The 16,276-nt window shown below is 35.0% G+C and overlaps 5 protein-coding genes and 1 long non-coding RNA gene across 8 annotated transcripts; 3 read left to right on the top strand and 3 right to left on the bottom strand.

Moving 5' to 3' along the window:
• Positions 1–199: 199 nt before the first annotated feature.
• LOC123874772 (cell wall protein DAN4-like) lies at positions 200–2,460 on the bottom strand. Its single transcript, XM_045920262.1, has 2 exons — positions 2,153–2,460; positions 200–1,601 (listed from the first exon to the last, which is right to left on the bottom strand). The coding sequence occupies exons 1-2, from the start codon at positions 2,172–2,174 to the stop codon at positions 415–417; spliced, it is 1,209 nt and encodes a 402-aa protein (XP_045776218.1). The 5' UTR covers positions 2,175–2,460; the 3' UTR covers positions 200–414.
• Positions 2,461–3,101: 641 nt separating this feature from the next.
• Positions 3,102–5,452, bottom strand: LOC123874773 (39S ribosomal protein L40, mitochondrial). Its single transcript, XM_045920263.1, has 5 exons — positions 5,247–5,452; positions 5,080–5,172; positions 4,284–4,454; positions 3,525–3,723; positions 3,102–3,286 (listed from the first exon to the last, which is right to left on the bottom strand). Exons 1-5 carry the CDS (start codon positions 5,279–5,281, stop codon positions 3,170–3,172), a joined length of 615 nt encoding a protein of 204 aa, XP_045776219.1. The 5' UTR covers positions 5,282–5,452; the 3' UTR covers positions 3,102–3,169.
• LOC123874770 (glucose-dependent insulinotropic receptor-like) lies at positions 4,662–10,151 on the top strand. 2 transcript variants are annotated; one of them, XM_045920259.1, is made up of 4 exons: positions 4,662–4,797; positions 8,240–8,374; positions 8,824–8,973; positions 9,067–10,092. In XM_045920259.1, the coding sequence occupies exons 1-4, from the start codon at positions 4,677–4,679 to the stop codon at positions 9,990–9,992; spliced, it is 1,332 nt and encodes a 443-aa protein (XP_045776215.1). In that variant the 5' UTR covers positions 4,662–4,676; the 3' UTR covers positions 9,993–10,092. The 2 variants fall into 2 exon arrangements, with proteins under 2 accessions (XP_045776215.1, XP_045776214.1); XM_045920258.1 differs by lacking the exon at positions 4,662–4,797 and adding an exon at positions 6,716–7,227 and having other exon boundaries at positions 9,067–10,151.
• Positions 10,152–10,775: 624 nt separating this feature from the next.
• Positions 10,776–13,564, top strand: LOC123874771 (carboxypeptidase B-like). Its single transcript, XM_045920261.1, has 6 exons — positions 10,776–10,855; positions 10,948–11,157; positions 11,237–11,333; positions 11,420–11,728; positions 12,410–12,680; positions 13,255–13,564. Exons 1-6 carry the CDS (start codon positions 10,785–10,787, stop codon positions 13,557–13,559), a joined length of 1,263 nt encoding a protein of 420 aa, XP_045776217.1. The 5' UTR covers positions 10,776–10,784; the 3' UTR covers positions 13,560–13,564.
• Positions 12,819–13,560, bottom strand: LOC123874774. Its single transcript, XR_006798009.1, has 2 exons — positions 13,505–13,560; positions 12,819–12,872 (listed from the first exon to the last, which is right to left on the bottom strand). It is a non-coding gene; the product is annotated as an uncharacterized LOC123874774 (long non-coding RNA).
• A 208-nt stretch (positions 13,565–13,772) lies between the features above and the next one.
• On the top strand, positions 13,773–15,687 carry LOC123874841. Of its 2 annotated transcripts, none has more exons than XM_045920363.1 (3): positions 13,773–13,867; positions 15,190–15,273; positions 15,431–15,687. In XM_045920363.1, exons 1-3 carry the CDS (start codon positions 13,813–13,815, stop codon positions 15,679–15,681), a joined length of 390 nt encoding a protein of 129 aa, XP_045776319.1. In that variant the 5' UTR covers positions 13,773–13,812; the 3' UTR covers positions 15,682–15,687. The 2 variants fall into 2 exon arrangements, with proteins under 2 accessions (XP_045776319.1, XP_045776318.1); XM_045920362.1 differs by lacking the exon at positions 13,773–13,867 and adding an exon at positions 14,334–14,519.
• Positions 15,688–16,276: the final 589 nt, after the last annotated feature.

The raw sequence follows: 16,276 nt of genomic DNA, 5'->3' as shown, positions 1-16,276 counted from the left end.
TGGTTAATTAATGTACCTATCCTTCGATCGCGGCGATCTATTGAATCTAATGCGTCCAGTTGGTACCTGGTAGAGCCAATCCGATATTTGTCAATTTCGGATTGACTCTACCATTACCTACCAGTACCAGTACAAGTAGTACAGTACCAGTTGGCATGGAGTACAGGTGCTACTGACTGAATCTTAGCCTAATAAAGAAGCCCTTTGAGATACAGTTCCACGGTATGTCTACTTGTATTGTGTGACGTGGGATTTAAAAAAACAATTTGTACAAGAGTCAATAGTTATAAAAATAAATACATCAATATGTCGGTATATTTCTCCAATTGTTGCAAAATAAAATTGCCTTTTATGTAATAGTGCAGTTTTAAGATTTTTTTTTTGAAAATCTTATTGTTCTACTGATTTAGTTTTTCAGTAGAACGGGTTACCAGTATCTGTAGTAGTTGTTGTAGCCGGAGTAGTTAAGGTAGTTAGTACTGTTGTAGAGGTCGTAGTGGTTTCTGTTGTACCAGGGGTAGATTCTGTAGTACTTGTAGTAGATTTTGTAGTACTTGTAGTAGATTCTGTAGAACTTGTAGTAGATTCTGTAGTACTTGTAGTAGATTCTGTAGAACTTGTAGTAGAATCTGTAGTACTTGTAGTAGATTCTGTAGTAATGGTTGAAGATTCCGTTGTACTGGTGGTAGGTTCTGTTGTACTCGCAGTAGATTCTGTCGAACTCGTAGTTGATTCTGTAGTAATCGTAGTAGCTTTTGTAGTACTCGTTGGAACTTCTGTAGTACTACTAGTAGTAGTTTCTGTCATACTAGTAGAGTTTTCAGTTATACTTGTAGATTCTGTTGTAGTTAATGGAATAGATTCAGGTGACGTTATTCTAGATTGTTTTGTAGCTTCTAAAATCGTTTCCGTGTCAGTGGACAATGTAGATGATGAAATAATAGGCGTTTCAGTGGCTAGTTCTGTAGTCAAATCTTGCTTAGCAGGCACTGCTAATTTATTACTGTATGATTTTGTAGATCTTCTCAAAGTATCATCAGCTATTGTAGATGATTCAACGATGTTCACACCTTTCGTTGAAGACATTTTGGTGTTTAATAAATCTGTAGAGATTTCTGTACTTCTACTAGGTATCACAGTAGTAATTTCAACTTTGTCTATTAAGTTTCTATTAGTTCTTGGAGACGTTTCTACAACAATTACCTTCGGTATAATTTTTGCTATTTTAGATTTTGTTTCAGTGTTTGAGCTTTTTAAAATTGTAGTAGCAGTGTAGAATATTTTTACTTTAGCGTTCTTCGCTTTTACTTTATTCACATTGTCTTTTTCCTTCTTCTTGTTTACTTTAATAGACAAGGACAGTGGTTTTCTCGTTCGATCTTTACGAGATGATTTGGTATACTTATCGAACTGTGGTACTAAAGTGCGTACCCGTGTTTCCATAATCCGCTTGATTAAGTTTATCGGCAACCAATGGCCGGGGAAACCGGATTCCACCGGATTATCGACGTAAGCCAATCTGTTGATCGGATCGGGCCATTTTGTGGTACACTTACAGACTGACATTGCACAAGCTATGCTCATTAGTAAAGTTAGACGCACTGTAATGAAAAATCATAATACTTTAAACATCGATGTATATAAAGCTTTGGTTATTAACACGATAATACGATTTGCTTATTAAGACGATAAAAAGCCATTTTTAAAATTGTCTGTCTGTTTATTTTCAAAACAGCTGACTTTTGGACACAGGTAGAGGACTACCCCATACACAAGTAATATTTTAGGCGGCTGTTTATCCAACGGAAACAAAAATTTAATAGGGATTAAAAACGAATTAAATACGTACTTATCAATGTAAAAGCTGTGATAGCCTAGTGGTTAGGACGTGCACTAATCGGAGGTCGGGGGTACGATCCCGGGTGCGCACCTGTAACTTTTCGGAGTAACGTGCGTTTCAAGTAATTAAATATCATTTGCATTAACGGTGAAGGAAAGCGTTCTCAAAGGTGTGTGAAGTCTGAAAATCCGCACTTGGCCAGTGTGATAGATTATAGCCAAAACCCTTCTCACTCTAAGAGGAGAGCCGTGCTCTGTAGTGAGCCGGCTATCGGTTGATCATGATGATGATGAATAATAATTGAATACTTACAAGTCAGTAAAAATGTTATCATATTTACTTTTCGTTAAAACATTTTTAAACATATTGCAATTTGTGTTTTCTTTCAATCTGTACGATTTTTAAAATATGAAGTAGGTATCCGATATTACCATAAATATTGGAAACTTTTTTGGTTCTATTACTTTCAGGTAAAATAGTTCATGCGTAAAATTGCTTTTATAGTTGAATGACTTTATGACTGTACTAGACGGTATGATAAGTTTTATTGTAATAATATTATGTTCGTCAGCAAACTAAACATTTTAGGCTGCGAAGATGACTCCAACAGATAAAACATTAGGTATTATTAGTTAGTAGCGAATATCTATACCTAATAAATAAAATTGAAGTGTTGTATCTGTTTGAACGAGCTAATCTTCGGAATGGCTAAACCTATTTTGACGGGACTTTCACAGTCAAGTAGAGGACTAACCAAGGAGTAACATAGGCTACTTTTTTAACCAAATTTGAAAAATGGAGTTGTGTTTTTCTACCAATGTACACTGATATCTCCGAGATTTCTGAACCAATTTGCGTAATTTTTTTTTAAAATCTTTAAGGGAACTTTGCGACATAGTTCCATAAAAAAATTGGATTCTAACTCCTCAATCTTGATGCTGCAGGGCATTTGACCATTCCACGCGGGCGAAGCTGCGGGCTTCATCTAGTTATTATTATTTTTAACCGACTTCTAAAAAGGAGAAGGTTCTCAATTTGTCGCAATCTCTATTTTTATTTATGTCAGTTTAAAAAACGTACGTGGAAAAAGATGCAAGTTTATGGCAAAAACATTTAACGCCGCATACAGCATAAAATACCCACGTTAGTGCTTTTTTTAAAAAAATTCGTGTGGATGTGGTTTATGGGTTTTGCATGGCAGGGCAAAATCTTTACTATATTAACAACTAAAAAGAGAATTTTCAAACTAAAATCTCACAGATAAATTAAGTTTTTTTTTTATTAAATCTAACAGTAACAAATTTGTATGTATTAATAACATAAATCTAATTATTTCCCCCATTTCTTGGAAACATCTATGTATTCTCCATCAGGGGAGTCGTAGTTCTTGATTGGCGGTGTGGCGTACGTACCGATGAATGAAGATGGGACCAGTTGTAGATCGGGCTGAAACAAGAATAAGAATATTAAGAGTAAATTTTTCCTGCGCCATCATACTCTCGGGGTTGGCAAGTGTTTTTAAAAAAAAAAACAGTTTTAAACGCATTCTTAATCCCATTTTAACCAGAATGTTTTACAGTTGAAAAAAAAGGTTTTTTTGCCAACCCTGTGTATTTCTCATTGCTGAGGACCCTGAGGGTCATGACTCAAATAAAATAAATGAATAATTGAATAAGATACACACCATAATAGCCTCATTATAAAGTTCCTCGGATTCTTCATACAACATATCTAGTGCTCTCCTCTGTGCTGACATTATTCTATCTATCTGAGCCACGTTGGTCATATACTCCTGCTTCTTGTACCGGGTCCACTCTTTCAGAAGTAATGCTCGAGCCTCTGTTTCTTCTGCTGACAATATTACTGCAGGCCTTTTACGCTTTCTATAATAAACCAACAAAACAAAAATTCATCATCATCATCACCATCAATCAGCAACCCATTGCCGGCCCACTACCTGAGCACGGGTCTCCTCTCAGAATGAGAAGGGAATCGAATATTAAATTAAATATATTTTGTTATTTGTTTAAAACTAGATGGTGCCTGTGACTTGCTCCATGTGAAATTAGGTTTTTAAATCCCCTTGGGTACTCTTTGATTTTCTGGGATAAAAATGGATGTCCATATCATCTTAATTCCATCATGGAGATGCAAGCTATCTCTTTGCCAAACAGGTAGATGATATCTATTCTAACTTTGATTTTCCATGTTAAAAATATTGTATTCAGCTGAGACTAAAACTTTGGTTATTATGTATTATGTAATTTTAAACTACCTTGGATGTAATGTCCAATCAGTTAGTTTGATAATAGAAGACAAGTCAGACAAAATCTACAAAAACTAATTTTGTTTGCATTTGCTTCATTAGAGATTTTGCATACACAGCTTTTTTATTATAAGCAGTCCTTGCTGTTATAGTAATAATAAAAAATAAAAATGTTACCCCATTTGATCCATAAGGTGCAGAGGTGGTTCAATCTCTTCAATTGGTTTCAACTGTCTAGCATTTTTCTGCAATTTTCTGATTTGCTTTTCTAATTTTTTCCTCCTCCTGTCTTCCCTAGCCTTTATAATAGCTGGATCTACTTTCTTCTTCTTTTTGAGTGGTTCTGCCCTGTAATATTATAAAATAATAATAGTAAAGAATGTTATATGTAAAAATATTAATAATAAACCTTTGTCAGCAGAAGACACTGAAATGGGCAAGTGCGCTGAAAGAGACGTATAATACAAATCATACAAAATGACAGATATTTACTGTGCAGATTTAAAGCGTCACACTGAGTGACACAATATAGAGAATTAAAATAGATATTTTGTGTTAAATTGTCTTGACATGTTGACACTAGTTGACAGATGTCTCACTAACATTAAAAAGTATAATAGTATACAGACGAACATCAAAAATGGGTTGGCAATCACAAATCCAGCTTGTATTAGGAGTTCAGTGGCAGAAGGTATTAAGAAAGTTTTCATGTTTACTTAATAATAGAAATCTTAGTGATAAGATGTAGGAGAATTTTCGGACGATTATTTTACCCAATTTCACAAGTAGAAGGAAAGAAAATACTTAAAATCAATCAAATAGTGTGCAGACTACTTACAAAGCGGCAGCCTAGTACAAGTATAGCCTATATCCTATAAGACTTAGACTTTTTATCCTAGAATTATAATTTTGCTTAGCTGTAACTGGTTAAAGCTCAACTAGAGTTACTACTTCAATAAAAATATAACCTTACCATAGTTGATCTGTGATCCTAAACTGTACAATAGCAGAACTGCTAATATGCCTTGTATTCAATGGCACTTTCGAAACTGAACTTATCGTCAATCTGAAAAGGAGTTAAATTGTATTTTACTCGATAAAAATATATCTTTGATTTACATGAATCCTAGGTTAGTTTACCTCGAAAGTTGTTTCAATATTTGTAAGTTAAACATCTTGTGGTTAATTTGTGTATGTTAGATTTACCAATGATGACACACTTTGTAACCCCTCAGTGGGGTCCCCACTTGGGTTTTAAATATTTTAACACCACAAAAATGAAAATAATATTCCAGTTCTGGAAAAAATTCAATGATTTCAATTCAATTTTCAAATTTCAATGTAAATCATCACAGACCAATCATAAATGTCAATGTCAACACTGACAGTGACAGTATGAAACCATAGACAACATAGACAATATAACCATAGACAGAGCAAATCATATGCCCAACGTTCCTTTACACTCAATTTTTTTTAAACTTATAATGATTATTTCAGAATAATTCGAGTAATGCCCGGCTTGCGTTGCAAATTGCATTCGCGTCTATCGCGGAACCTATTGTACGGTTATGGTACCGTCAGAGCTTCTCGCAAGTCCCAACAACAACTGAACAAAAATAAGATGAACGATGCGGTGAGGAACTTACGGACTCACAGTTTTTGGCGAACTATAATAGCCTAAACCTTTCTCATTCTGAGAGGAGACGTAGTGACTAATCATGATGACGATGATGATGATGAAGTTTTAGAAAAATTCTATTGAACTTCCTAGTATACGTAAAGAATATTTTACCACCATCTATACCATGTTAGCGCATCTAGGTAGTTAACTAGATCTTGTACCTATTACCTAGGTATTTATTACTGCCTACCCCTTGGCCTTTCATCATCATATTAATTAAGTACTTTATTTACAAACACAAGACAGAATTATTTAGTTCTAGGTTCTAAATTAATGAGCCTTACATGCCTTAATAACTTTCATCATTATAAGATTAACGATCTCTATGTAAGATAGCTGTTTATTTTCCTCCATCGTTACAGTTACCTAGTAATAAGCATGTAATAAGACATTTAAGTGGAATAATACCTATTTGTATTCATAGTAGAACACGATCCATATCATCAGGTTCTTTTAAAAATACTTAATTTGAATATTATATTATTATTATTCTAGGTACAGGTCAAGGTGTGGGCGATTAAAACGTACTTACTTCATACTTGGTTTGACGATTTATGTAGGTAACTACCTAGGTATGTTTGTAAATAATATGTTGTACCTATGATCAGGTTCTACTTACCTACTATTTTATGTAACTACCTACAATCAGCAAATAAATGATTTGAATTGATTACATAACTACTTAAAAACGTACATAACTAACTCCGAAAAGTTAGGTGTGTGGGCCCAGATTTTAATTTATTTACTTAGATCAGAAGTAACTAGGTAGGTAAGCACTCCTAAAGTACATAGCTAGTACAGTACCAAACCTACATTGTACAAAGAAAGCGTAGAGCTCAGAAAAGGAACAAGGTAACCTAACCTAGGTATTTTAAGATACAGGAGATACAGGACCTAGGATTTTAAGAGACAGTACAAAGGACTTAGGATACGAAAACACAATTTAAACATACGAAACCATAGCAACACAATCAAGTATTCATGGATTACAAAAAGCTGCCCGAGGAACTATAAAATGCAAATTCTCTCATTACAAACAAAACTGAGGTTTACCCTATCCTCATAGTGAGCAATATTTGTGCTCATCTCATTCTTTACCAAGAAACGGCGGCATTGAAATGTGCCAACAAAAAAAACCGTTTAAAATCAAACATCAGAAAATATTCTCAATAAGTACATCCTTATAGGCAAAGTGAGTTTGTGTATTTTAAAAACTTAATACCAAAATGGGTTCATCAAACTTTACAAGTACAATCGTAAGTGAGGATAATATAACTGTGTTCAATCAAAGTGAAGTGATTGTTGATTTATTCGATTTCAAGATCCATGAGAATAAACAATTCGTTGTTTACACAGTGGTGGCGTACATATTCGGTACAATCATATTTCTAAGCAACTTGACCGTAGTCATATCCAGTGGACTTATCTTAAAAAAAGGTAGGTCTAAAGCTTAAATTAAAGCTAATAGTTAAGTAAATATGTTTCAGAGGCGTATAACAAAGAAGTAAGTATGTTAAATGTTTGAATGTAAGGGACAATCTCCGGAACTAATGACCCAGTTCTGAAAAACCTTTCACTGATAAGTGATAGATAGCTAAATACATTAATTTCGAGTGCTTTAAAATATATCACGTGGACGAAATCGCGCGCAATAACTAGTGTAGGTAATATAATTTTTAGACCTATCATATTACTTAAAAAAGCTAGGTTCATTGGAGAATTAAATTATTGTAATGTCATAGAAGTACCTACGTAAATCAAAAATAACGGTATACTTACCCAGGTGTTGAACTTCATAGACGAATACGTCGAGATACTACGAAATTCGTCTATTGAATATCAATAGACGATTATTAACGCCTAGGTAACGTTAAAGGTTACAACATTTACCTAATTATGATTTTCTATGAAGTACCTAGGTATCCATATAAAGGCTTTTCCTAAGTGCTAACTTGATAATGTTTATACGCGCTAATACTAAGTATGACCAAATAGGTAGACGGCAAGGCAGACTCTATTAGGTATGCACACGTTTATCTTACTTACGTAAATAAATCCGAGAGGTCCATAGTCTCTACAAGAACCACAATATAAACACATAAAACGTTTTAAAACGAACGAGAACAAAAATACATACAAGCTAGGTAAGTATCGGATTAGTAAAATTTAAATGTTTTACGCAAACCTCTGTATAAGAAATTTAAAAAAAAACTTATTTATGTATATAAGTGTATATTTTGATAGCATTGAAATAAGACTAAGACTAATCGAATAATTTTGGTAAAATCTGAAAAAGACGTTAAAAAACGTAATGGCATATTTTAAATCAAATCATTCAAAAAGAAACCGTCGAATTTCTTGCTGGTTTTTCAAGGTAAGAAGGGCATTTCGAACCATGGTGATGAAATCATTTCACAACGGATGAATACGGCTGAATATATTTTTGCAGGTCAAAAACTGAAGAGTACCTATTTGCTGCTTGGTAACGTTTCCCTCGCTGATACTATAATTGGAATTTCAATTATATTTGGAGTTAGCATCGAAGACCTCATGAGCAGCAGTCGACTGTGCGTATTCCAAATTGGTGAGTTATATTTTAAACATGACGGCACAGGTCCTAAAGAAGAAATAGCTATTCAAAAAATATATGCAACAAATAATAAACACGCAAAAAATATAATATATGAATAGGTAGTTACAAAAGAAAAGGCAAATGCATCAAATGCAATAATTCTAACTGTAGGTAGGTACAAGACGAAATTCTTACTACCTACCTAGGTGCCTATAATTGCCTTCTCATATTTTGTCTATGTATTGTTAAATTCGTTTTTATATATACTTACGTTTATGAACCTCATGATGCAGAAGTAATAGGTACATAGTTACAACTATAAGACAACTATTTAATTGAGACATTAATTTACGTAAGTACTTGTATAGTTTAGTATATTGGAACAGATATTTTCATCTATGACTTGAATAACTTGGTAATGATTTTGTAAAATATGTTATGTATTCTATAAACTTCAACAGGTATGATAGTCTGTCCAGCCATGGTGTCAATATTTAGCGTGGGTCTCATCGCCGTCGATCGCTACATTTACATTTTACACGGACTCTACTACCAGAGATGGTTCAACACTGCCAAAGTCAGAATTGGTATCCTTTGCATATGGTTAATCGGTGGGTTGATTTTCAATAATCTATCCTGATACAGATTGGCTATTGTCAATAGTCAACTATTAAGGGTTACAATACTATACTTTTTTGTTACAGGTATAACACTCGGATTCTTGCCCGCCAGTGGTTGGGTCAACAGGGAATTGGGAAATTCACGATGCTTTTACGTCTCTCTTTTTCCTGGAACATTGATCCTCCTCAATTCACTGCTCAGTATAATCCCTATTATACTTGTTGGTGTACTATACTCTATAATACTAGTTCGAGCTTTGAAAAACGTGAAACAAATAAACGCTGCTGTAAAAACTGTCGAAGTTAATGCAAACTCAAAACCTGAGCTAAGAATATACAGGGGCAATACAAACGCGAAGAAGAATATACAATCAGTTAAATTCCCCACCAAAACCAACAATGGCAAACTTAAAAGAAGTGTATCTTTTAGTGGCAGTTGCATAAATAGCAAAGATAAATCTGAAAATAATCAATTCAGTCATAAGTCTAAAAGCATTGATGAGTTGAATGATAACAAAGAAGATTCTAGCAAATTAGAAAATAAAAAATCTCGAAACAGTGTCCCGGATAGTGAATCTAATTTTAGTATCTGCACTATTACCTCAAGCGTACCAGACAATCAGGATCAGGTATTCATGAAAAAAGAATCGAGGAAGAAAGAGACGAGAAATATCGAAAATGGAAAGCATAAAAATAAATCGAAGGTCAAAGAGCCTAACAAATGGCGAGCCATAACTGTAGTGATGCTAACTTTAGGCAGTTTTATATTTACTTGGATGCCATTCTTCATTACTGCGATCTTTTTTGTGTTTTGCCAAGAGAAACTAACAAATCCACAGTGTATGCACCTTCGAATTATGCTTAGTGGGCCGATTGCGACGTTAGCTTTTCTGAACAGTATTCTCAATCCATTAATTTATGCCTGGTGGCACAAAGGCTTTCAAAGAAGTATAAGATCTTACTTTCAAAGATATTTGTTTAAATTTTTTCGAAAAGATGGGCTTCAATAAGTCATTATGCAGGACACCTCAAGATAATTACCTAACTATTATTATTGTTATGATCTACTCTCATGGCTCTCATACTTTGTTATAGATACAACGTACAAGTATTATTTTTTAAGTCTAATAGGAATGATTTATGTGTTCAATTGTTTTTAAAATAAATAAAAGTTGATTAACTATTGCAGTTATGATTATTTTCCTGATACATCTTCCAATAGGTAGGTTAGGTGCCCAATTATAGACTAGGTAGCTATACCTTGAACAATTTCAAATAATAAATAGCCATGATGATAAAAAGCAATTCTGAGCAATATAATTTCAAATTGTTGTTATAAAATGATGAGATAAGTGTATCTTTAATCTAAACCACCAGTGGGTGGTTTAGATTAAAGGAAGCAAATAACGTGCTATAAACTATATCTTAATAAAAAAAGAAGCTGAAATTTATAGGAATCTAGTTATAGATAAAAGGGACGTGCTTTACACTTCTACAGCATTCTTGATAGCATCTCAAACATAGGTAGGTACATGGACAATCGAAAAGTTAAAGACGTACTCTACTGAATAGATTACAATATCTTTAAAAACAACATCTAAGAATATAAAAATGTAAATTGAATAATAAGTAATTTAGATTAGGTTAATCCTTTTTATAGGTGCCGATTGATTAGCAAAGATAAAAATTATATCGGTAGCGGTAAACGATAGGTGGTGGTCGAAAGATAGCCTATCTTTCGACCACCACCTATCGTTTACCGCTACCGTTTACCGCTATCTTAGATAGGTCACTGTAGTAAAATGATCCGGCTGCTTGCCCTCGTGTTTCTGCTCGCGGTGGCAATTGAGGCTCGCCATGAAAAATATGAAGGGTAAGTTGAGCCCACACCAAATTCTTTGTTAAAAATTCCTTTCCATTTTAAAGCATGATTAAGAATAATTTAACTATTCTTGTGTTTTTAAGCCACCACTTGTACCGCATATGGGGTCAATCAGAGCAGATTGGGTACTTGGAAGCATATTTGGACCTACTATCAGTGACGCCGGCTCAAAGAGCAGAATCCAGGAAGCTTGAAGCCTTGGTCAGGCTGTCGCCAGAGGAAAGAGTGGAATGGTTGCAATACTTTGATGAAAACCAAATGGGCTATAAAATAATCTCCGACAACCTGGCACAGTAAGTTTATTCGAACTTTATGCAGGTATGCGACTAATATTTGCTTTCCTGATAGGATCTGATAGATTGTTCTTGACAGGATACTTCGGGCTGAAGAATCTGAAGTTGGCAGAGCAAAAAATCTTACCAACCCAAACAGCACAATTACCTGGGATACGTATTATAATACGGAAGCGGTTTGTTGAACAAGTTTTTCATCATTATAGTATGTACCTACCTATATACCTCTGAAAGTTGACAAAGACTTACAAAACTTTTTTAGATTAACAAATACATCGATGAAATTGGCGCTAAGTATCCTAACCTGGTTACGGTTATCAACGCTGGTCTAAGTTACGAAGGTCGTCAAATCAAATACGTGCGGATATCGACAACACGATTCGAAAACTTACGCAAACCTGTCATCTTTATTGACTCTGCTGTACATGCCAGAGAATGGGTCACAGCACCGGTTGCTTTGTACTTGATCCAGCAGCTAGTTGAAGGTGCTGATAAGGAATTGGCGGATCGTGTCGACTGGATCATCATACCCATGTCTAATCCAGATGGTTACGAGTACTCCATTAATGAGGTGAACTATGTTTTTTTAGTCCCAAGCTAGGATGTCTCCAATTATTATAGTTTCTAATTGTTATAGCCTCTATAGCTCAACGTTTAAGGAGTAGACTAAAATCCGAAAGGTCGGCAGTTCAAATCCCACCATTTGCACTATTGTCGTACCCACTCCTAGCACAAGCTTTACGCTTAGTTGGAGGGGAAAGGGGAATATAAGTCATGACAAACATGACTTAAAAAAAAAAAATACTAGAGGATACCCGCGGCTTCGCCCCCGTGGATTTCGGTTTTTTTTTAAATCCCGTAGGAACTCTTCAATTTTCTGGGATAAAAAGTAGCCTATGTCTTTAACCGAGATGTATCCCAAGTCTGTACCCATTAAAATTGGTTCAGTGGTTTGGCCGTGAAAACGTAGCAGACAGACAGACAGACAGGCAGACAAAAATTTTAAAAACAGTTTTTTTTTTTATTTTTTTTTATTTTTTTTTTACAAAATATATACAAATAAAAGCTTAACTAAAACACCGAAAAAACCACAGAGGTTTGTCCTCGGTGCCTAGCCTAGTTATGCAGGTACCGTTCAAATAACCATATTAGCTAAGTCGTTATTTCGAAATTACAGACAGGCATTCAAGTTTATTTATTAGCATAGATATAGATAGTTATTTAGGTATTATCTCATAAATATTTTTCATAGGATCGCATGTGGCGCAAAACTCGCTCCAGGTCTCACGAGGGTGCTGACAAATGTCCCGGTGTCGACGGCAATCGTAACTTCGACCACCATTGGGGTACGAGGCCTGGCGCCGCAGATCCCTGTTCAATCATTTACGAAGGACCGTCACCTTTTTCTGAACCAGAGATTCGTGTGATAAGGGATGCCGTATTGTCAAATTTGGAACGTACCGCACTTTCCATCTCCCTCCACAGCTTTGGTAACATGTTCCTGTATGCTTGGGGAAATAATGGTTTGTATTTTTTATTTGCTACGTCATGGTTTTATATAAAATCTTTCTGTCACCTCATTTTTGGTCGCTTCTAAGACTATGACGAGATTACAAGGTCTTTCCGTTTGGTGAATCAAAGATACTTACTTCAGCGTTTTCGAATTGAGGACATTCAATGAACAAGTTCAGACCTAGTTTTAATCTGGGCCAAATCTGTGGAAACATATTGAAATCTATGTTCATTTTTATTATTTAAAGACCTAACTTAAAATACCTACCATTCGGAAGAATGAATCCAGATACGCAAAAATATTGAGTCTCCTTGAACAATGTTTCACTGATATTCAATGTTTGGAGCCTCAATAGCTCAACGGTTGAGGAGCGGACTGAATTTCGAAAGGTCGTTGGTTCAAACCTCACCCGTTGCACTATTATCGTACCTACTCCTAACACAGCTTTGCGCTTAGTTGGAGGGGAAAGGGGAATATTAGTCATGATTAGCTTGGCTAATAATCTTTAAAAAAATTGCAAGTTGCAAAAGTCCCTTACAGATTTACGCCCCCATAAACCTTTTAAAAAACCTTTTAACTTACAGGATCACTTCCATCAAACGCCCTATATCTCAACCTTGCTGGTGTTCAGATGGCTACTGCAATTGACAAGCTAAAGCTGGACAAAGCGCGGAACTATACCGTTGGTAACGCTGCCAAGGTTTTGTATTACACATCTGGTACCTCACGCGACTGGACTCGTGCTGTTGGAATCCCTCTTACATACACCATGGAGCTACCCGGCTATGATTACGGATTCTTGGTCCCACCAAAATATATCGAACAGATTGTTACCGAATCTTGGGCTGGATTCGTTGCGGGCGCCCGATTTGTGTTGTCGCGCCGATAAGTTATTCCTTTGGATAGGAATCAAAAGTAATAAATACTGAAGTCTTGTAAACTGTTTTTCTTTTACTTGAAACGTGTGTACCTACCTACTGTTTACCTAGGTAACCATAACATCAGGCATTGTTCCTAGAAAATAAACAACACGAGTTTCCCGAATTTAGGTCGTAAGTAATGCTGTTAGGACAACTATTTCTTTCGCGGATCTTTGTACTAAATGAGTAAAATTACTGTTGCAAATAAAATAAATAAATAAAATGAATGAATTCATTCAATTCAGATATCAATTTTGCCTAAATTTAAAAATTAAAGGTAAAGTATTCGGGTCGGTCTCAGCTTAGATTAAGGAACGTGTAAGGGATCTAATTAGGTACTTACTATCAGTATTTTGATGGGCAAAACCAAACCACTCACTCTACAGATCTAGCTGATGCCCGCGACTTCGTTCGCGTGGATGTAGTTTTTAAAAATCCCGTGGGAACTCTTTGATTTTCCGGGATAAAAAATAGCCTATGTGCTAATCCAGAGTATAATCTATCTCCATTCTAAATTTCAGCCCAATCCGTCCAGTAGTTTTTGCGTGAAAGAGTAACAAACATACACACACACACACACACACACACATACAAACTTTCTCCTTTATAATATTATAGTGTGATGTAGCCTAGCCGGTAGGTCTCGCAGGAGTTTAGAATTAACTAACATCAACAACATTGTATTGTCAAAGCATACTATGCAGCTGTTACATAAAGTACAGGCTATTCTGTTGTCTTGCGGCATTTCTTGCAGTGATTTCTAGATCAACGCATATTATAATAAAGTAATAATATGAAATTCAGTAATTATTTAATGTTGTGTTTGTGCAGTTTCATTCAGGATTCTAATGAAGTTATATTTCAAAGATCTATCGAAGCAATAGGAGTTTCATATTATAAGATTTCATTTAGATTAGGAACTTGTCAGGGTAAGTAGATATAATTTTTTCCTTATCCAAAGTAGGAGCACTGTAAATACTTAACTACTTACACTACGCGAAGAACACAGGTTCAACGCGTAGAGGTTATCCGAGAGATGGTAAAATAAATCATGTAATCAGCGTGATTGCTATATCATAACATCGAATTATCCGGTTCACGATCTAAACACCAAAACTTATATGCAATAATCTTACCGAATCTCAGAGGGAGACTGAACCAAAAATAAAATATAATCACTAGACTGAACTAAAAACCTTAAAAACACCCGTATTTATCCAAGGATCCAAGTTCACTTATGTTGACCTCCTAACAACGGATCGTTGACATCGAATGAGCCAAATATCGATTTTAAAAAAACTACCTTCATTAGATAATTAATTAATTAATAAATAAAAAATTGCCTGGGAAAACTGAAAACAGCCGTACCTACTGCAAATGCCGAATTATGTAGGTACAGCTACATATTTTATTATTAGTAGGTACTTAGGTATAATACCTATTCAGATATGCAGCGACGGAATTCTTCTCTTGCGACAACTTTGTCTTCTTTCAGTTCTATAATAAATTTTATTAGAAGTTACAAATATTTACGTAGGTTATTATTAGAATTTTGCCTTTTATAGAGTCGAGATTTAATAATATCTTTTTTTTTTATAGAAACTCTCCTGTTTTCCGAAAACAAAGCGTGGCCTACCGCTCGAATGAACAGAATATTGGATATTTATTACAAAAGCGAAATAAGTGAGTGTAGTTAATACATTTTTGGTTTTGCGCATACATAGGTGTACTTAGGTTTTACCAAAATAAAGCTAGCCCAATCACAATGATCATGTGCAATAGCACCTGCCTGTCTTTTGGTCGGCATGTTATGCATACTAAAGTATTGTGTGTTTTACAGATGAGTTAGCTGTATCGAGTGTGGAAATTAAACTAGTAATAAACAACACAGATTGTGTTGGCACTTCGAAGCGTGGCGTTGGCTTTCCTGAATTTTCAGCTACTATATTTTTTTCAACGAACATGGCTGCTATATTTTATTCTCTTAAGATTTATACCTGCAACCAAGCTTTTGACACAGATTTGGTAGTTAATGATGAGAACCTTAATTTATCCGTCATACCTGCAGAAGAAAATGAAGATGAAGATTAATCCAAATAACTAAACTAGCGGCACGCTATGATGGCCGGTTTGACGTTTGTCCGCTCATGAAGTTCCGTATTAATTGATAACGACTTTGAAGGAAATAATTGTATTACTTTATTGACGATAGTGATGCGCAGAGATTCATAAATTTTATCGAATGTAGTTTTAGGTTTAGGACTCAAAATTTATTTATTAAATTGATTTCTTAAATGTATACAAGTGTAGAAAAATCAGTTTGCACCATTTAAGGGGTGAATGTACTTGTGAATATGAACAATTTTCACTATGTGGACAAACCTCTGAAATCGCAAAAAAATATCAATAAATTTTTAAAAATGGAATCTAATACGATCGTCACATAGGATCGCTGGCTAGCACAACTACTACCTCCGGCAAACTCGCGTCAATGCTCAATGCAAAACAAAGCAGTTTCGAATTGACGTTGCTTCGAAAAGTATAAACTGTCAGTGCAATGCGATTGTGATATAGTTTTGACCTGGCTTTGGATTTCAAATATTGATACTGCATTACTGTTGACCCTTGCTCGTTAATTTGGACTCTGTTCAAGCCCTTTGTTGTGGATTTCGTCGATATGACCGAA

Source organism: Maniola jurtina, chromosome 19 (assembly GCF_905333055.1).
Source record: "Maniola jurtina chromosome 19, ilManJurt1.1, whole genome shotgun sequence".
NCBI classification, from domain to species: Eukaryota; Metazoa; Arthropoda; class Insecta; order Lepidoptera; family Nymphalidae; genus Maniola; species Maniola jurtina.
This window is presented reverse-complemented; position numbering and strand designations above follow the sequence as displayed.